The sequence below is a fragment of the Camelina sativa genome, chromosome 1 (assembly GCF_000633955.1).
Source record: "Camelina sativa cultivar DH55 chromosome 1, Cs, whole genome shotgun sequence".
NCBI classification, from domain to species: Eukaryota; Viridiplantae; Streptophyta; class Magnoliopsida; order Brassicales; family Brassicaceae; genus Camelina; species Camelina sativa.
This window is the reverse complement of record NC_025685.1, coordinates 10423155-10444476: the sequence shown is the minus strand read 5'-3', so window position 1 is coordinate 10444476 and position 21322 is coordinate 10423155. Positions and strand designations below refer to the sequence as shown.

Sequence of the window (21322 nt, the reverse complement as noted above, 5' to 3'; positions counted from 1 at the left end):
GGCTCGCGGTTTCTCACCCCTGTTGCACCAGAACGAGAAGCCGCCAACTCCAACACCACCTCAAATTTGGGATCAGATCAGGAGAAGACTGCTGCTGAGATCCCTACCCAAGGCTTGGTCAGTTGCAGTCATATTCAATCAGTTACGGGGGAGTTTGACATCCCCTTCATTTTGGTGTCTCGTCGTAGGTCCAGCCGCAAAGCTGCCTCGATTCATTAATAACCCATTACCACTATGTTTTTTTGTGTGGAACGTAAGAGGATTGAACAGCGGTTCGCGTCAGACTATGACGAAGGATTGGATTAATATCCGTAAGCCTCTTTTTGGCGCTTTTTTGGAGACTCATATTAGAGAAGTAAACTTAAGGAGAATTGAGAGTGTTATTCCGATTGGTTAGAAATTTTTTGGTAACTTTGATCATCACAACTCTGCTAGAATTGTGGTTGTTTGGGATCCGCATATCTCTCTGGTGGTTTACCATGCCTCGGCCCAAATGGTAACATGCGGTGTCTTTCTGCCTACGGATAACCTAAGTCTCACTGTCTCATTTGTCTACGGCTTCAATCTGGTTGAGCAAAGAACGTCTCTCTGGGAGGATTTGGTCAGCATTAGTGCCACCACACCTGTCTCTCATTCACCGTGGGCAGTTCTTGGTGACTTTAACCAAATTCTGCGTGTTTCGCAGCATTCAGATCATCTTAACTCGGAGGTTGATTTGTCAGGAATGGAGGACATGAATTTGGCTCTCCAGGATGCACTTATTTGAAGCTCAGGCCAAGGGGCTTCTTTTCTCTTGGTGGAACTGTAGTGACGGGCATAAGATTTCTAAGAAGATTGATCACGCCTTGATTAACCAAGAATGGGCCTCTACCTTTCTGGAGGCGTTTGCAGAGTGGCTAGACCCAAAACAATCTGACCACACTCCTATTTGGTTCAGTGTTCCACAATCAAGACGCTTTATTCTGAAGCCTTTTCAATTCTTCCACCATGTCATCGACCACCCGGAGTATACAGAAGTGGTAAGTCAATCTTGGAACTGTAATGCTGTGAGTGGTTCCAATCAATTCAAGGTTTACAAGACCTTGAAAGCACTAAAGCCGGCTCTCCGCAGACTGAACAAGCGGCATTTTAGTGGTATTTCTGAAAGAGTGAAAGTTGAAGAATCCAGACTGGATGAGTTACACAGAGCTATCCTCACAGCCTCCACCCCAGAGCTAGATCTCGCGCTAAATGGATGCACCTTGGTGACCGGAATACTAAGTTCTTCCATAAAACGCTCTCAGCAAGGTTAAATAAAAACCATATTCATTTTCTTCAGGATCAAAGTGGAAGGAGATTATCTGACATATCTGAGATTAAGTCTCACGCTTCTGCTTATTTTGAGGAGATCTTAGGGACCACCACTTTGGCTCAATCCCCATGCTCTTCATCCTCCCTTGCTGAGCTGCTCCCCTTCAGATGCTCCGAAGCCCACAAATCTTCCTTGGAGGCTGCGGTTTCTGAGGAGGAGATAATTCGCACAGTATTTGCTCTGCCTTTGGACAAATATCCTGGTCCGGATGGTTATTCCGTGGAGTTCCTCAGAGCCTCTTGGAGTACAGTAGGCAGTGACATTGTTGGGGCGGTGCAGGAATTTTTTCGAAATGGGAGGCTCCTTAAAGATTTCAACACTACAAAGATTGCTCTGATTCCCAAATTCCCTGAAGCTTGCAAGCTAGGAGACTACAGACCCATCAGTTGCTGCAATTTGGTTTACAAGATCATTTCTAAGATAATTGCTAACCGGCTCAAGCCCATTCTGCAGGTCTGTGTTTCTCCTAATCAAGCAGCTTTCCTGAAGGGTAGGCTACTTGGGGAGAATGTTCTTCTTGCATCTGAATTCATAAGGCACTACAACTGACCTTCCTCTCCCCATAGTTGTATGCTTAAGGTGGATATTAGAAAATCGTTTGATACCGTCTGCTGGGACTTTGTTCTCAAGTTACTAGATGCACATGGTTTCCCGCCTCTATTCTCCTGTTGGATTAGGGAGTGTATATCTTCTCCAAGATTCTCGATCGCTATANTTGGATGAGTTACACAGAGCTATCCTCACAGCCTCCACCCCAGAGCTAGATCTCGCGCTAAATGGATGCACCTTGGTGACCGGAATACTAAGTTCTTCCATAAAACGCTCTCAGCAAGGTTAAATAAAAACCATATTCATTTTCTTCAGGATCAAAGTGGAAGGAGATTATCTGACATATCTGAGATTAAGTCTCACGCTTCTGCTTATTTTGAGGAGATCTTAGGGACCACCACTTTGGCTCAATCCCCATGCTCTTCATCCTCCCTTGCTGAGCTGCTCCCCTTCAGATGCTCCGAAGCCCACAAATCTTCCTTGGAGGCTGCGGTTTCTGAGGAGGAGATAATTCGCACAGTATTTGCTCTGCCTTTGGACAAATATCCTGGTCCGGATGGTTATTCCGTGGAGTTCCTCAGAGCCTCTTGGAGTACAGTAGGCAGTGACATTGTTGGGGCGGTGCAGGAATTTTTTCGAAATGGGAGGCTCCTTAAAGATTTCAACACTACAAAGATTGCTCTGATTCCCAAATTCCCTGAAGCTTGCAAGCTAGGAGACTACAGACCCATCAGTTGCTGCAATTTGGTTTACAAGATCATTTCTAAGATAATTGCTAACCGGCTCAAGCCCATTCTGCAGGTCTGTGTTTCTCCTAATCAAGCAGCTTTCCTGAAGGGTAGGCTACTTGGGGAGAATGTTCTTCTTGCATCTGAATTCATAAGGCACTACAACTGACCTTCCTCTCCCCATAGTTGTATGCTTAAGGTGGATATTAGAAAATCGTTTGATACCGTCTGCTGGGACTTTGTTCTCAAGTTACTAGATGCACATGGTTTCCCGCCTCTATTCTCCTGTTGGATTAGGGAGTGTATATCTTCTCCAAGATTCTCGATCGCTATAAATGGTGAACTTGCGGGTTTTTTCAAAGGAAAGAAAGGTCTAAGGCAGGGAGACCCTTTGTCTCCTTACCTCTTCATTATGGTGATGGAGGCTCTTTCTAAACTTCTGGAAAAAGCTGTGGATAATGGCCAAATTGAGTTGCATCCAAGGTGCTCTACACCTAGAATTACCCACTTATTGTTTGCGGACGATCTCTTGGTATTCTCTAATGGCTCAAGACGATCCCTTACTGGAATTGCGGAGGTTATGAGCAGGTTCAAGGAGATGTCCGGTCTTGATATGAATCTGTCCAAGTCGGAAATCTTTTTTGGTGGTTATTTGGAGGATGATGCTCAATCCTTGGCTGTGCTCTCTGGTATCCGGCGAAGTTCTTTTCCCACTCGGTACCTCGGCTTGCCTCTCAGTACAACAAGGATCACCTTTGCCATGCTACAACCCTTTCTGGAGCGAATCACGAGTAAGCTTCACTCTTGGACCGCCAAATTTCTATCCTTTGCCGGAAAAATCAGGCTGATATCATCGGTTATATATGGTATGGTGAACTTCTGGAGCAGTGTTTTTGTGATGCCAAAACGCTTCTACGTTAAAGTGGATTCTTTATGCTCTGCTTTTCTCTGGAAAAACAAGACTGGCTCGGCGTCAGGGGCTTGAGTAGCTTGGGCAGATGTGTGTAGACCTAAGCTTGAAGGGGGATTGGGCATCAGACTCCTGGAAGATTTTCAGCTGGTCTTCAGGCTCAAGTTAGTCTGGAACTTCTTTTCCCGTTCTGGTTCATTATGGGTTGTCTGGCTTACAGGAAATATCTTTTCGAAAAGGAGTTATTGACTGACAAAGGAGGCTAATCGTTTCTCTAAAACGGTGAACAGCATATTGCAGCTCAAACCCATTATCACTGAGTATCTCAAGTGTGAAGTGGGTGATGGGCGTTCTGCCTCATTCTAGTTTGACTCATGGACTGAGTTTGGTCAGCTTATTACCTTCCTAGGTGAATCTGGTCCAAGACAACTCCGTATTAGTAAGGATGCGCATATTATCACCGCTTCGAGAAATGGGGATTGGGTACTACCGCCTGCTCGATCAGATAACTTTCAAGCGCTTTTGATTGCTCTTACTGAACTCCCTGCTCCCTTGGATAGTAAAGGTTGGGATTCCTACCTTTGGCGTAACGCTGCAGGATTATATCGCCCCTGTTTCTCTGCCAAAGAGACATGGGAGCAGCTAAGGATTCATTATTCGGTCGTCCCTTGGGCTAAGGCTGTGTGGTTCAAAGAGCATGTGCCAAGGTTTGCCTTTATTACATGGTTGGCTATTCTCTCTCGCCTTCCAACAAGAGATAGGCTGCGTAGTTGGGGGTTGAATATCCCTGCATCTTGTGTTCTTTGTCCCAATGGGATTGAGACACACGAGCACCTTTTCTTCACTTGTCCATTCTCCACAAACCTCTGGGGGTTCTTTGCTGCTAAGTTCTTTCCCAATCCTCCTCTTACTCTTTCAGATATTCCTGCATGGATTCTCAATCTCTGTCAATCGCATGTCGCCAAGGCAATCACCAGCATCAAGCTTTTGTTTCAGACTGTGATTTATCACATCTGGAAGGAACGAAATGCCAGGATCTTCTCATCTGCCGAATGCTCTGCCACATATCTCCGCCTCTCTATTGATCGTACGTTGCGAAGTCGCCTCCTCTCATTTCCTGGAATCGTCTCGCAGCCAACCTCTCTCCTGGAAGTTTACTTTAGCCGTCTCTCTTATCCCTTTTAGTAAAATTTTATGTTAGTTTTTCATGGTAATGGGTTATTTTTTATAATCGGTATCTAACTATGTAAACTCTAATTTGACATGGAATCTTCACGTTAAGACCAAAAAAAAAAAAAAAAGGTCTAGAGGGTCCTTTGTTGTCTTGGCTGGGCCAGCTACCCACCCAACCTACTGTCGATGGTGCTGTCCAAGGTGCAGGGGAGTGCCTTAATTCATTCATTCATACCGAAAGTATTTAAATATCCTGTGTGTTTTGTGGTCTATGTTTGAACTTTGAACCACTGTTTCTTTACTATTTTCTACTTAATTTATCTTTTATCTATGTTTGAACCAGATCTACTTATTTTATCTACTTATTTTATCATTTGTCGTTATATTATCACGTCGTCTCTGTGGAAGTAAAGGTTTGGATTCTCGCCGTCGACTTGTTGCGCATCATAAGGCACTGCAATGACGTCGTCCGGGAAAATCTCCGTGTTGACTTGGACGTCTTCGGACTGAGTCAACTCAGAGAAGCGGAGGCAGGCTTCATGGACGACGTCATCGGTGACTGCGATCAAAACAACACTTTCTAGAGTTTTCACTTATTTGACTACCATCAAAACCCAAATCATTTTGAAATTTTTTTTTTTACACAATGATTATTAATTAGACAACAATTTTTTTTAAAAAAGTAAACTAAAATTTCCAAATAAATAATTTGGTGAATACGAAAAACGGAGGACGGGTATGGGTCCGGTCCGGGTCAATCCATCTCCACTCCGAAGAGTCTCTCTCTCGTCTTTGGACCCAAACAGTTTCAAAATAACACCAAAAATTAAATTACAGACGCGCCGCCGCGCGAGAAAAATCTCCAGCCACTTTAATGGATCCCGTTTACAAAACCGACGAGAATAGCACCGCTGATGCCGCCGCTCTTCTTGCTCCGCTTCCAACTCCCCAACTGCAGGCAAATTCCCTCTCTCTCTCTCTCTTTATATATATATATATATAAGCATGTTCGACGATGCTAATCTCCGATGAAACTTATAGTGACCGAGTCCGATTCTGGTTTCTCAATTTTGTTGTTCAGGAGTATTTTAACAAGCTTATAACTAGTAGAGGATGCAATGAAATTGAAGTGAAACACAATGGTACCACTGGGAAAGGTTGATTTCTTGGTTTTGATTCTTGTATAGATTTTAAGAATCTCGATCTTTGTTTATAGTGAATCTCTGATTTATTTCTTGGAATCGGTTAGGTGTTTATGCAAGTTCAGAGTTTCAAGAAAATGAACTCATTCTGAAAGATGAGATTCTTGTTGGCATCCAGCATTCATCCAACAAGATGGACTGTTTGGTTTGCAGTTTTTGTTTCCGGTTCGTTGGATCAATCGAGAAACAAATTGGCCGGAAACTCTATTTTAAGAACCTTGGTCTTTCTGGTTGTTGCGACGGTGATTCATCATCTGGAAGCGAAGAAGATGAAGACAATGGAAACGAGGAACAATGTGGTGGAAGCAGTTCAAGCCATCATACTCTTCCAAAAGGAGTTGTTAGCTCTCTGATGAGTGGCGAATTGACATTGCCGCTAACTGATAAGTTCCCTTTGCCTTCGCCTCTTTCGTGTCCTGGAGGATGTCAAGAGGCTTTCTACTGTAGGTAATTGAGATTTTTGATGTCTTCAATCAGTATTGTTTCCACATGTGTCGTAATACTAGTGTGCTGTTTCAATATGACACAGTGAATCATGCGCTGAGGCAGATTGGGAAAGTTCTCACTCTTTACTTTGCACTGGTGAGAGGTCTGAATCAATATCTAGAGAGGCGCTTGGAGATTTTATAAGACATGCTAATGGTAAAAATTATTCTTAGACTCTTTGAAATTGGCTTTTTCAGTCTTGCGGTGGTAACTTTATTTATATCTTCTCATTTCTTAATTTGCAGATACGAACGATATTTTTGTCCTGGCTGCCAAGGTATATCTTGTATCAGTTGTTATGTATATATACCCTTTCCTTTTCATTATAATGAAACGAAACCAACCAGTTCTGGATAATGTATTATGGCTAGGCGATTGCCTTTACCATTCTAAGGTACAGGAAGTTGAAAGCAGCGCACGTGAACAAAAAAGCAAAACAGAGTGAGCCAAATCAGTCGCTACTCTTGGAGGCATGGAAACCAGTATCTCTTGGATACAAAAGAAGGTACAACATGATGTGCCATTAGATATAGTCTTTCACTATTGATGAAGAACGTTAAATCACTTTGTTTTTCTTTCTCTATGTTTCTAAATGTGATGGAACTGATCCAAATTACATACAGTAACTCGTGACCATATATAACACAGGTTCCTTGTGTGATATATCTATGCCTCATATGAAATATCTAAAACTCTATTCTTATGTTTGGTAGGTGGTGGGACTGCATCGCATTGCCAGATGATGTTGATCCTTCTGATGAAGGAGCCTTCAGGATGCAGATAAAGAATCTTGCATATACGGTAGGTATTGCAGTTGTACATATCGCTCGAGTGTTCGTTTTACTTGCTGTGCTTTGTGTAGAGATCACAATTGCAGTTTCATCAGCTGCGCATCCTGACTGTTTTGCCAACCAAATTGCATTTTTTTATCTGCAGTCTTTGGAGCTCCTGAAGTCGGCCATATTTGACAAAGAATGTGAAGCCCGTATCCCCCCCTCGTCAAGTTTTATATATTACATGTACCGTCGTTTTGTTTATATATTATACTCACAGAGGTGTCATTCCTTAACGCTGGAAAGTTTTCTCCCTTGAAATCTACGGGAATATCATTGGCATGTTTGAGCTGAATAACCTGTAAGAGTTGTCCCTTGTCAGTTCCTGTTTATATCCTTACATTTACAATGATTTTACCCACAAGATGTTTGATCTTTGGCAGAGACTTGGTGGTAGCATCACCAGTAGAGGACTATTTCTTGTACATTGATGATCTTCCTGATGCAGAAAAGGTCTGAAAAGAATAACGCATTCGACCCATTGTTGTTGTTCTTTGACCAAAATCTGTTGACTCTTACCAGTTTGTTATTCTCATTATCATAGGAAGAAGCGGAGGAAGTCACGAGACCGTTTCTAGATGCTCTTGGCGATGAGTACTCTGACTGTTGCCAAGGTTAGAAATGAAAGAAACATTGTTATCATAAAACATAGGAGTTATGTAACTTGTAACCAAGATTTGACATTGTTTGTGTTTAGGAACGGCCTTCTTCCCTCTGCAGAGCTGTATGAACCATTCTTGTTGCCCTAATGCAAAAGCCTTCAAACGAGAAGAGGTATCTTTCTTACATCCTCTTTATGGTCTACAAATCTAAAGATTGAGAATTTTCATCGACACTTTTTGGGACTGAGCTCGATTCCTCCATGTGGAACTCTTTGTCTTGTGTGTTTCGCAGGACAGAGACGGACAAGCAGTTATAATTGCTTTAAGACGCATCAGCAAGAACGAAGAGGTATGCATCTTCTCTCTAATCGTAGATATTTTGGAAAAGAGAACTTGTTTTTGACATTTGAGTTCCACATGTAAAAAAAACAACAGGTGACGATTTCATATATAGACGAGGAGCTTCCGTACAAAGAGAGACAAACATTACTTGCAGACTATGGTTTCAGTTGCAAGTGCTCTAAGTGTGTGGAAGATTCTTCATCAGTTTGAAGACTAAATTTTTATGTTTTTAAAAGAACAGAGAAACTGTCAATTTTGCCTTTATAGTGATCAGATCACTGTTTAATCAAATTATGCGCGTTAGGGAAATTTTTCTGACGGTTGAAGGAACTCGCTACTGAAAGAAAAAGTATGCTTAGCAATAGTTGATACTATTTTTTATAAATTACCGAAGTCAAAGGTCATATATATATATATATATATATCTAAAGATGATGAACAGAAGCAGAAGCATGTTACCGATTCTAATCATTGTTAATATTGCACCGAATAAAATGTAAAGCTCGCCTATAAAACCCCAGAAGATTACTTTAAAACAACAGGCTTTTTTTCAGTGTTCAAATTTTAGCGGTTATTATGATCAGATGGAATCATCAAGGTCATTGGCTTTCCCCTGTTCCATCACATCAACGTTTTCGTCATCCTCGTCTCCCTGAACACAAAGCACACGAGATTTTGTGAAGATCATCATATCCGGATAATTATATTCCGGTGGAAGTTAGTTTACGAGCATAAGTTTTCGAGAATCTACTTACGTTTACCTGAACATGGGTTTCTCTGAAAGGTGGGGGTGGAGGAAGGGATATGAGGGGAGAGCTTTTGGCTGCTTCAGGATTATCTTCCTCAAATTCTGCAACATCATCAAATGCTTGAGCTGCCATGCTTGTAGACGATATTACCTGCAGCACCGGAACAATGCAGCAAGTCTATTATTATCTTCGCTTTTAACAAAAAAAACATCTTTAACGTGAAAGATTATCAGAAGCTTTAAGAATCAACTTGAGCCCCAATGTCGATCTCCTTACAGTTCAGGTGAACACCATTTCTGAGGAAGAAGAAGAAGAACGTCGTACCTTGTCAGTAGATGAGGTGCCAATAGAAAACCTTCTTCTTTTCCAGTTGTCTTCCTTTGATGAGGACTTGTTAATTGTGTCTTCATCGTTCCACGCTCCACTTTCTTCTTTGGAATATGATTTTGATGAACCCATATTCCAACGAGAAGGTCTCTTCTTCTCCTTCTCCTTCTCCATCTTCTCTTCTTCACCTCTTCCTATGAAGCCTGAAACACATGGAGAAAGTTTATAGCGTCTCTATGAACTGCTGTTCCAAGAATTAGTTTAAACACAGATGAAAGTACAGATAAGTTTTACCATCTTCAACAGTTTCTTTCGTAGTATACTGATCCACATAACGCTTTTTCCTAGGCATATTCTGCAACTCATTCTGTGGATCACAAACGGTTCTCAAATTTCGACCATTGTTCTCTTCATCGCTCACAATATCCACATTTACATCCCTATTAATGCCTTCACTTTCAGCAAGATATGTACTAAGTTGGTTTCCCAATTTTTGAAGACGGGCTTCTGACCTATATAGATTTGACAAAGCATCGTATTAGTGGATGAAATTTATTCATACTTATATAAGACACAATCAGAAATAGGGATTAAATGCCTTGCCTCTTTAGATCATCTTGTGCCCTCAAGAAGCGGTTATACTCTTTCACAAATTTCTTCGTGCTTGAAGTAATCCTGACATACAAAAGAATTGGAACAACACTTGTCACTACAAGAGTAAGCTCAGATTTTGCCAAATATCGTCATTGCAAGAATATCGCGTCACAATTGATTTCAAGCAAACATCAAGGAGGAAATAGTCATTACCTCCTACATTCCTCTTTCTCTCTGTCTAACTGGGTCTCAAGCTCCTCAATCCTAGAAGTAAGAATGTCTACTTCATGTGCCTTCCTTTCAACGGAAGCCTTTGAGACAAATAAATGTGCCAATCATATGTCAATTAAATCGTGTGTACCATGCAATCAAACAAAATTGTGGAATGGAGAAATTTACCTCCAACCGTAGTTTGTCATCAGTAAGCGTTTTAACATCCATCTCTACATCTTTTAACTGCCAATAGACAAATCGGACTCTGGTCATTTAGCAAGTCTTTACAAAAATTATCCACTAAACATTAGGACTAAGATAAAACGAGAATCAAGTCCTCAACAAAATCCCAACCAAGAAAATGAAAGTTTCAAACCTGCTCTTCCAGAACGTTACTGTAACCCTGAAACTTATTTCTTCCATCTTCAACGTTATTGTAACCCTGAAACTTACTTCTTCCATCTTCTGCCCTGCCTTCAATCCTATTCCCGACTTTCAAACCACCAGCATAATCACGTCGTTCATCAAATCTATGGTTCTCCCTGTAGTCTTTATCTCTGTGATAATAAGAGATAAAAAGTCGCACTTTTAAAGCATGACCATCAAATTACCACTGAAATTTCAAATAGCATGAGCATAACCAAAAAGGAGGGAAGAAATACCTCCGGAACTCAAATGGCCTAGCATTTTCATGTCCTGAATATTTGAATTACATCGGTAATAATCATAAGAAAGTAATACAGAACGAGAAGTTGACAGAGAATTTTAACTGTGTCTAATGACAACAGAACTCCAAAAACCTAAAGTTGCAGATCTTACCACTAAATCTTTGTAGCCTTCTTCCACTTCTGTCTAAAGAAGGTCTCCGCTCTGGAGAAAACTGTCTACCAAGTCTATCTCTTAAGTCACTATCCATATTGTGACGTCTGCCTGCATTAGACGAAACAGACTTTGCTGTAAAGCGTACTTGTAGTACATATGTGAACTCCATTTCAAACAGTCAGAATCATGCCATGCCAGTCAACAACACTTGGATAAGATACAGAAACTACAAGTAACATAAACGTAGTGGTGCTTACTAGCCAGTTCAAAGAGACTACAAAATAATGTCCTCTTCTTACCAGCAGTTGGAGAAAAAACCACACTGGGCACTAAATAAGTGGGAAGTCACAGTATCTCATCAATAAATAATAGGTTGAGAATGCTTCAGATTATGTTGAACATGAGAAAATAAGAACCAATCTTGAAGATCCATATAATATCACAAACAAAATCCACCAAAATTTGATGTTCAATTCCTTCTGACAATCAAACCCCCATATTCTGCATATTCCTTGATCCAAGAAACCACTTGAGAGACCATTATACATAACTGGCAGCATGAAAATTGCCAGAAGTCATAACAACAGGAATTGATAAATCCTAACAACAAGCATTGCTTGCCACCAAATGTTGGAAGTCTGAGAACCATGGTTGTAGAATACCCCCGGAAAGCCCATACTAGATTTTCTTGAAAAAGAATGGTGCTTTCAAGATCAATAAGAAAACCAATATAGATAACAGCTAAGAAAAAACCAGCAGACTCCCACTCCAAAAGAAAACCAATATAAATATCATCCAGAAAGACCAGCAGTACTAATCCCTTTCTGCAAATGGAACAACATCCAATATTCCCGAATGATTCCGTAGAACAAAACTAGTCAGCAAAAACGAGTACAAAACTTTATATGGAGAATAAACCAAATCGAAAGCAAAGTATAACACTGATACCACTGTAAACAGAGCACGTTTTATCCAATCATATCACTAAAAAGGTGCATTGAACCACATAAGCTCCAAGAGAAAGATTACTTCACAGAATCATCAAAGAATGATACAAAACTCCAAGCAAAGAGACCTAATCTACTGAAAGTTCATGAATCCTTCCACAGATTAACCCGAATATGTAAAACAATAGCTTATTCAGAAAGCATAAAAACGAAACCATTACCAGGAAATGAAGAGTCCCCAGGACGACGGAGCTCAACAGTACCATGAGCAAACGAACAATTAGGCCTCGAACAGTTACCAGTCTTCTTAAACAAGTTACAAAGCTTCGTCTTATACATACTCGACCCAGACATCATTGATTTAAACAAAGCTTCAGATCAAAAACCACCTCAAAAGTCAAGCAAAATCTCAAAAGTCAAGCAAAGCTCCTATAAACAAATAAAGATCAACCCCAGCGTTCTCGTTCCTGAAACCAAAGCAAACGCTTCAATCTCACTGGAATTTAATTTTCCCTAGAATTCATTATAGACGAGCGAGAGTATGAAGATCATCAGTATATAACAAAACCGAGCTATGTACGAATATGCGACGAAGAAGAAGAAGAAGAAGAAGAAGAGACTAAGAGAAAATTCAAAAACCTACCATGGCGATTCTACGCGATTTTTGTCGTCTTCTTCTTCTTTGGAAATTAAACGGCAACGAAGCAGAAAACAGAAGAAATGAACAATTTTAGGATCGATCCTCCTGAGTATTTATATATTTTAAAGCAGAGAGATATGTACTTATAAGTTTGTATTTGACAATTACAACTCTTATTATAATTTTGTACATTCATCTCCATTTTATCTTTTAGTGTTTAGATTTACTTCCTCAAATTGTTCTCTTTGGTATTTTTTTCTTTTCACAAAAGAACATTTCAGTTTCCATCTATAAACATTAATAAAATTAAAAAAATAATAATAATAATAACAGTTTTTTTTACTTATATTATGAACATATTCCTCTTTTTATTAATTTTTTTTTATCAATAATATGGAATGAGAAATGAGGAAAATGCTAAAGATTTATTTGGGGGATTAGAGATATGAGTCATGATTTTTGAAAAGACTTAGAGATATTAGACCTTTTTTTCATATGAAAATACATTCAAACTCTTATGGAATTATGAAAATCAAAACAGAGCCAAAATAAATTTAAACCAAGTGATACAACTAAGTCAATGAATGAAGAGCCCAGAAGTCTTCTCAACTTGTAGCCGACAATCACAATGCTTTCAATCTTTGTCCACCACCTCTTTACAATGTACGATTTGTGTTACACGATCCCACTTAGTATTACTAGTCTCTCTCTGGTTAATTTGTAAAACTCGACATGAGATTTGCATTCCACAACGAAATGTTGCAAGAAGATCCCAACACAAGTCCCTTACACTTTTATCAGAATTATTGCGTCAATGCCATTCTTTAACAAGAAGTGTTAGGAACTTGTGTTGGGATTATTTGACAAAACTATTGTTACAAGAACGTTCTTTACTTTGTCACAATTACCGACTAAATCACCCATAGATAAAACAACGATGCATTTGACAAATATTAATAATAGCTCTCATTAGCTGAGAGTTTTCACCACCTTCAACTTAAGAAACTCAAAGACTGAAACTACTTATCACCTCTCATTTTAAGGGTAATCTGCCTATGGTTTCATAACTCCAGAACTTTGATCTTCCATACCGTATGATTACAATTCGTAAAACTTGCAATCCTAGGATTCATAATCGTTGTGAGCCATCTATGATCTTATCCTCCTCCATATTCAACTAGTAGAAACAAAAGCCATCATCATTCATCTCACAACTGATCAACACTCTCCCAAATAAGGTCGTGACATGATCCACAGACAAATCTCATTAAACCGAACAATGCATTATCCCAAGTCTACTAATGTATAGTCTATGGTTAATTCGAAAATTGCATCCTTCAAAGGAAACATTACAACAGTATCCCCAAACAGTTGGCGAGTTTGAACAGAAAATTCCATCCAAATATAGGTTTTTAGATCTTCGACAAACGTATTTAACACAAACAGATCAAAGAATTCATCATCCAGGATGAAATCTGCAATTTGACTAAGTTAAAAGGCAAAGGGCATTTACGAGGATTTTAATGGGTAACATAACAAAATAAACAAACTCAAAGGTAATCTTAAGCCTCAAGCTGGCATAACATTAGTCTTTATGATATTGTATAACACTTTTATTTGTACACCAACATCCAACGGTGGAAGTTTTCCAAAAGGAATAGTTTTTAAAATCCCTCGTGCTATTTTATCATCATCGCAAACTTATTAAAGTTTCCCCCCCCCAATAGATAACAACTAAACAAACAACGTAATAATAATAATAAAAAAAGCCTCAGTGTGTGTAACAAATTCAGATCATTGATTCAAAAGAACCTCACTGAAATCCGCTAAGATAATTGATTTTTATCATCATTGGCTAAATTCAAAAACCAAAAAAAAAAATCAATCAATAAAAGAGAGAAAGAGAGGGGAATACTCAGACAGCCAAGGGTTGTTTCTTCAAATTCTGGGTGAAGAGCCCAGATCTGAAACTCTAGTCCACGAAATATTCGTTTCATCACCATATCCCCCAACTCTCTCTCTCTCTCTCTTTTACGCCCCATATAAAAACCAAAACTCTATCAATCAATGTAATCTTTAAACTAAACCCTAAATTGCATATTGTAAAATCAAAGAGAAGACAGAAGCAGTTGCTGTTGTTGTAGAAAAAGATGAAGACGAAGCGTATATATACTCATACGGACGCTGACGGATGCTTTGGGAAATTAGGGTTTTTTTCTTATTGCATTGCGGCGACGAGATGGGTTTAGGGTTTTTTGGTTTAGAAGATAAGCCCATTAATACGAAACGGCCCGAATGTCCAGCCCTATCTACAACGCATTGGATTAACACCTAACCGAGATTTTCGGTTTTTGATTCGAATTCCGTTAAGAGAACATACAGCTGTTGTTGATCTTCAAATTTTATATTGATGTTCAATTAAACTTCCCTTTTGAATTTTCTTCATTTTTATTGCACTAAACGATTTTTTCAAAAAAAAAAACATAAATTATAGATAAATTTATTGAGTTAAAAAATATAGGTAAATATATTCAAGCCACAAATGTTCACTAATTTACGTAAGGGTTGACTATGCGACATGTAATGATCCAATTTGGGTATTCTAAGAATTATAGGTAGAACAGTACTCTGAGAATTTTGGGTATTTTTAAAATTAATTAGATAGTTTTTGAATATTATTATTTGTTTTTGTATAATTTCAACTAACTAACTAAAAATTAAACATTCATAGGATAGTTCAAGTTTTCTGTCTAAATTAATAAACATTGGCTAATGAGTAATAATTTAAAGAGAACGATCATAGGACAAAACAAATTATGATGGATACGAGACAAGACAAGACAAGATGGGACAAGACAAGACAAGACGGGACAATATGAGATGGGATAGGATGAGACGAGACGGAAAATATTTCATGTTATAAAGAAGATATGTCTAGGTTATATATGTACAATAATTTAAAATAAAACCGAATTAAAATTCATTATTTAGATTTGAAATCAATTTTGTACCAAATACTTATTTTATATATTTAAAATAATACAATTCTAACTCATTTTTCAAATTTAAAATTTATATGAGAAATAAAATTAAGAAATAATTTTAATTAGCTGATTTATGTGATTATGAGATGGATATTTTGAGACATATAAAGACAAAATATTATGTGACATATAAATAAATAATATGAGATGGATATTTTGAGAATTTTGGATATGTTTAAATATATATTGAGAGGTTTTGAAAAGTATAATTTCCACTAACTATATAAACTAAATATTCAAATGGAGACTTTATAGATTCCGTGAAGTAATTAGCCACTTTAGAAAGGGGTTAGAAAGTTTGTTAAAATTTTAATTATAACTAACTAAAGAAAAATTTAATATTCAAGAAGAATTCAGGTATCACGTCTAAATTTCTTACCTAATCTCAATTAAAAATATTGCTTAATAAGTAATTATGTAAAAGAGAACGATCATAAGTGTGACATCCCGGTTTGCATAAAGATTTAAAAGAATTGATTTGACCACATATGTCACCAAAGTACAGTTATCTTTTGTCAATGGTCCTGAAAGAACTCTAGAGTTAAGCATACTTGAGCTGGAGTAGTTTCAGGAGGGCTGGCCTTCTGAAAGTGATTGTCGGAACTGTGCGAGTGAAGACAAACACAGTGAAATATCATGTGGTGATTTGTAGGAACGAAAAAAAAAATCTTTAAAGCCTCCTGAACGTAGCAAATCGGCCGTCAGATATGGGTTGACACACGGGCCGGAAGTGGACATGAGCCCATTAAGCAAGATGGGCACATCGCCGAAAGTAGACATGGGATCCACTAAACAAGGTGACAGTCGATTTGTTTAGAAGATGGATTTAGGGTTTTTTTGTTTAGAAGATAAGCCCAATAATACGAAACGGCCCGTTATATATATCACAGTTAAAGGCCCATATAACAAAAATAAGTTGGATAATCTGAATGATGATGTTCCAGATTATCATATTATGTAAATTCTGAATCTTTGTCACCCTCATAAAATGTTTACACACACAAAAAAAAAAGATTCGATCAAAATTTCTTCTAGAAGCAGGAAAAAAATGTCTACAACGCATTGGATTAACACCTAACCGAGATTTTCGGTTTTTGATTCGAATTCGGTTAAGAGAACATACAGCTGTTGTTGATCTTCAAGTTCAGGTCAGGTATATCTAGTTTCGGTTCGGATGGGTTCTTCCTTTTATACGACATAATTCATGGATTAGTGACATCATTAGTCCATTTAAATAGGTCTAAGCAAATAGATTCATAAATATAGTCTTGTAATAAACATCAATGGTATTAATCTTGAGGGTTGCGCCTATCCGCTTTCCATTTAATTTTATCTTGATGTTCAATTAAGCTTCCCTTTTGAATTTTCTTCATTTTTATTGCACTAAACAAAGCCCCCATAAAACCCCATTTGATTTGAGCATGAATCTATATCTTTTCTTGGAACTATACTACTCACACCTAGAAAATATATGATCTCTTTCTAGTTTAAATTATTTCACACCATGAATCTATTTTTAGTATATCAGTTGTAATTATTAAAAGTATATATTGTTGGCAACATTATATTTATGTGAAAAATTGATGTCAATGAAAGTGATTGAAGACCCGAAACTTGGAAGACACGTTCGAAGTTTGATTCGTTTGTTGTGGTGGAGCGACTTTTTCTCGGTCTCGTAGTAATAGAGAATATCATCACTTCACAAAATATCTAGGGAACTAAAACGCATGCAATTGAAAAACTCTATGAATATTCGTATATGGTCACAACAATAATACATTATTATTACTATAATCTTCTAGTTAGTTTGCATGTTTTATACGTGTATACCCTGTGATCAGAGTTTGAGATTAACTGTTCGTTAATTTATTTTTTTATTATCGACAACTAATTGGAGAAAACTTAGGAACAAGTAAATCCATCGATGCCTTGAAAATTTCAAACGTAGATATTATTTTATTTTTATTTTTATTCCTATAAACAGAGCTAACGAAATAAGCTTATAAAAGATAACTTCTCATCAGCTTTATCACTTACGATTGAAACAAAGCAACCGAAAAAAAAAATAAGAAAAGAGAGAATTAAGAAGAAATAAACATGAAATTTGAGCTAATCTTCGTACCGTATCCTGTTATTGGTCATCTCAGATCAACAGTGGAGATGGCGAAGCTACTAACGGAGCGAGAAACTCGCCTCTCTATCTCCGTTATCATCCTTCCTCTTCTTTCAGCAGACGACACCAATGCTTCCGCTTATATCTCAGCCCTCGTCGCCGCATCCAACGACCGCCTTCACTACGAAGTGATCTCTTGCGAAGATCAAACAACCACCGAGTTACATGTCGAGAACCACATCCCGAGGGTGAAACGTGCCGTTGCGAAACTCGTCGATGGCTACTCAAGGCTACCGGACTCGCCTAGGCTCGCTGGTGTAGTCGTGGACATGTTCTGTACCTCGGTGATAGACGTGGCTAACGAGTTTGGTGTTCCGTGTTACTTGTTTTACACCTCGAACGTTGGGGTTCTCGCACTTGGACTTCACGTCCAGATGTTGCACGATAAGAAGGAATACAATGCCACCGAAACTGATTTTGAGGACTCGGAAGCCTTGTTGGACGTTCCAAGTTTGTCTCGTCCTTATCCTGTGAAGTGTCTTCCTTACGGTTTGGGAACGAAAGAGTGGCTTCCTATGTTTGTAAACCAAGCGAGAAGGTTCCGGGAGATGAAAGGCTTTTTGGTAAATACTTTTGCTGAGCTTGAACCTTATGCGTTGGAGTCTCTCCTCTCGAGTGGTGATACTCCTCGTGCTTACACAGTGGGACCAATATTGCATCTCGAGAACCATGTTGGCAGTTCAAAAGAAGAGAAAGGTTCGGAGATATTACGGTGGCTTGACGAGCAACTACCTAGGTCGGTAGTGTTCCTCTGTTTCGGAAGCATAGGAGGCTTTCGTGAGGAACAAGCAAGAGAAATCGCTATCGCCCTTGAGCGAAGCGGTCACCGTTTCTTGTGGTCTCTCCGCCGTGCATCTCCCCATATAGAAAAGGAACTTCCCGGGGAATTCAAGAATCTTGAAGAGATTCTCCCTGAAGGATTCTTTGAGCGGACAAAGGATATAGGAAAAGTGATTGGATGGGCGCCACAGGTGGCCGTGCTAGCTAAGCCAGCGATAGGAGGTTTTGTCACTCACGGCGGGTGGAACTCGATCCTCGAGAGTCTTTGGTTCGGTGTTCCGATGACACCATGGCCGTTATACGCAGAGCAAAAATTCAACGCTTTCATGATGGTGGAGGAGCTTGGCTTAGCCGTGAGGATAAGAAAGTATTGGCGAGGCGATCAGATGGTGGGAGCCGCCACGGTCATGGTGACGGCAGAGGAGGTAGAGAGAGGAATCAGGTGTCTGATGGAGCAGGATAGTGACGTGAGGAAGAGAGTGATGGAGATGAGTGAGAAATGTCACGTGGCGTTATCGGATCGTGGTTCGTCTCAGTCAGCTTTGAAATTATTTATCCAAGACGTTACGAAGAATATTGTTTGATGAAAGTTGAAACTAGCTAATAAACCGGAGCATGAAACGCTCTTGGGAATGGCAATGTGGCATGTCTCCTACGTGTGTTGCTTTTATTTGAATGATCATGGTATAATAATACCAAACCATCCCTCCCTACTATTATTTCTATTATTTGTAAACTCATTTAACTAATAAAAAATTACATTATAATGTCATTGGAAACAAGACTAAAGAATAGATTTTCATTAAGGGTAAAACGTCGATATCCTATATTTTAATCGGATAAACCCGCGGGTTACCGGGTCGGATCTTAATTTCAATTATTTTTTCCAGTTTTGCGGTACTAATAAAACCAATTACTCCGATTTACTTTGAAAAAATAAGTCATGGTCGAGTGGTCAAATGGATGGGCTTTGAGTGAGGGTATCTCAAGTTCGATCGATTCACCTGCATGAAGCATCATATATTTTTATTTTATAGAGAAATTAATTTAATTTTCTTTCTCAGTTAATTTTTATTTTATTCTATTTTTTATTCATAATTTATTCTATTTAAAAGAAAGAACTTTTTTTTTAATTATTTAAGACTACCAAATTTCGTAAATCCTAATATTTCAGATTATATAAATCTCGAAAATTTACATTAAATCGGAGAAATTTTCTTAAATTTGGTAACAAAGTTTTAAAAAATTCAAAAATATTTAAAAATTTACTAGAATATTCCTTTTTTATCTGAAATTTAAGCTGATAATAATTTAGTAAATTTTAATTGGATATTTAATTACTTCACAATAAAAAATTTCTAAACAAAATACTTAAAATCGAGTCAACCATTTTCCTTTATTAGAACCCTATAAATCATTTCGAAACAATTTTGTATATGCGTCATTACTCACCATATTCAATTCAGAAAATTCCGAATAAGATTTGGTATATTCCTAATTTATCTTAACATTTTTGGAGTACAAATTTGTCTCATCCTATATTTTCCAAACAATTTCCATACACTGCCCTTATGTTAGAACATTTAACCAAAGCTCATTAAGGTTAATTATGTAAACTTAATTCTTGGGTCGGTTTTAAATCAAAAGTTGAAACCCGATTTCACTAATCGAATCTTCTAAAAATCAATACAAAACCCGGACAAAATATTCTCACAATCATTTAATATATCAAATTGAAACCCAACATACAACCTTCCTATAATACATTTTCACATATAGAAAATGGAAATGTACATTTCATTCGCTTCATAATCGAACTAAATTTACTATAACCGAGCATATTTGACATATATACCTAATCAATCTTCTCTAAATCAAAACAAATCGGATCTTAGAATATCTTNCTGGTGTAGTCGTGGACATGTTTTGTACCTCGGTGATAGACGTGGCTAACGAGTTTGGTGTTCCGTGTTACTTGTTTTACACCTCGAACGTTGGGGTTCTCGCACTTGGACTTCACGTCCAGATGTTGCACGATAAGAAGGAATACAATGCCACCGAAACTGATTTTGAGGACTCGGAAGCCTTGTTGGACGTTCCAAGTTTGTCTCGTCCTTATCCGGTGAAGTGTCTTCCTTACGGTTTGGGAACGAAAGAGTGGCTTCCTATGTTTGTAAACCAAGCGAGAAGGTTCAGAGAGATGAAAGGCTTTTTGGTAAATACTTTTGCTGAGCTTGAACCTTATGCGTTGGAGTCTCTCCTCTCGAGTGGTGATACTCCTCGTGCTTACACAGTGGGACCAATATTGCATCTCGAGAACCATGTTGGCAGTTCAAAAGAAGAGAAAGGTTCGGAGATATTACGGTGGCTTGACGAGCAACTACCTAGGTCGGTAGTGTTCCTCTGTTTCGGAAGCATAGGAGGCTTTCGTGAGGAACAAGCAAGAGAAATCGCTATCGCCCTTGAGCGAAGCGGTCACCGTTTCTTGTGGTCTCTCCGCCGTGCATCTCCCCATATAGAAAAGGAACTTCCCGGGGAATTCAAGAATCTTGAAGAGATTCTCCCTGAAGGATTCTTTGAGCGGACAAAGGATATAGGAAAAGTGATTGGATGGGCGCCACAGGTGGCCGTGCTAGCTAAGCCAGCGATAGGAGGTTTTGTCACTCACGGCGGGTGGAACTCGATCCTCGAGAGTCTTTGGTTCGGTGTTCCGATGACACCATGGCCGTTATACGCAGAGCAAAAATTCAACGCTTTCATGATGGTGGAGGAGCTTGGCTTAGCCGTGAGGATAAGAAAGTATTGGCGAGGCGATCAGATGGTGGGAGCCGCCACGGTCATGGTGACGGCAGAGGAG

General features: G+C 38.7%; 4 protein-coding genes and 1 pseudogene across 8 annotated transcripts; 4 read left to right on the top strand and 1 right to left on the bottom strand.

Moving 5' to 3' along the window:
• LOC104706278 lies at positions 3788-5347 on the top strand (annotated as a pseudogene).
• Positions 5462-8467, top strand: LOC104786923 (histone-lysine N-methyltransferase ATXR2-like). The gene is made up of 14 exons (XM_010512402.2): positions 5462-5669; positions 5793-5868; positions 5961-6360; positions 6443-6555; positions 6645-6676; positions 6771-6904; positions 7113-7200; positions 7336-7384; positions 7479-7533; positions 7616-7685; positions 7777-7846; positions 7930-8006; positions 8127-8183; positions 8270-8467. Exons 1-14 carry the CDS (start codon positions 5586-5588, stop codon positions 8384-8386), a joined length of 1422 nt encoding a protein of 473 aa, XP_010510704.1. The 5' UTR covers positions 5462-5585; the 3' UTR covers positions 8387-8467.
• On the bottom strand, positions 8632-12654 carry LOC104786894 (zinc finger CCCH domain-containing protein 40-like). Of its 5 annotated transcripts, none has more exons than XM_010512369.2 (12): positions 12472-12654; positions 12050-12199; positions 10879-10989; positions 10722-10755; positions 10436-10616; positions 10246-10302; positions 10060-10157; positions 9856-9927; positions 9547-9764; positions 9250-9455; positions 8932-9075; positions 8632-8828 (listed from the first exon to the last, which is right to left on the bottom strand). In XM_010512369.2, exons 2-12 carry the CDS (start codon positions 12183-12185, stop codon positions 8757-8759), a joined length of 1329 nt encoding a protein of 442 aa, XP_010510671.1. In that variant the 5' UTR covers positions 12186-12199; positions 12472-12654; the 3' UTR covers positions 8632-8756. The 5 variants fall into 5 exon arrangements, with proteins under 5 accessions (XP_010510671.1, XP_010510662.1, XP_010510678.1 ...); XM_010512360.2 differs by having other exon boundaries at positions 12050-12295; positions 12472-12653; XM_010512376.2 differs by having other exon boundaries at positions 8938-9075; positions 12050-12295; positions 12472-12653.
• Positions 17522-19196, top strand: LOC104786888 (UDP-glycosyltransferase 71B8-like). The gene has a single exon (XM_010512345.2). It carries the CDS (start codon positions 17610-17612, stop codon positions 19047-19049), a length of 1440 nt encoding a protein of 479 aa, XP_010510647.1. The 5' UTR covers positions 17522-17609; the 3' UTR covers positions 19050-19196.
• LOC104706268 (UDP-glycosyltransferase 71B8-like) lies at positions 19409-21322 on the top strand (the record flags this gene model as incomplete). Its single annotated transcript, XM_010422447.2, has 2 exons — positions 19409-19445; positions 20361-21322. Coding segments are annotated over exons 1-2 (999 nt in total), but the record flags the coding sequence as incomplete, so codon positions are not given.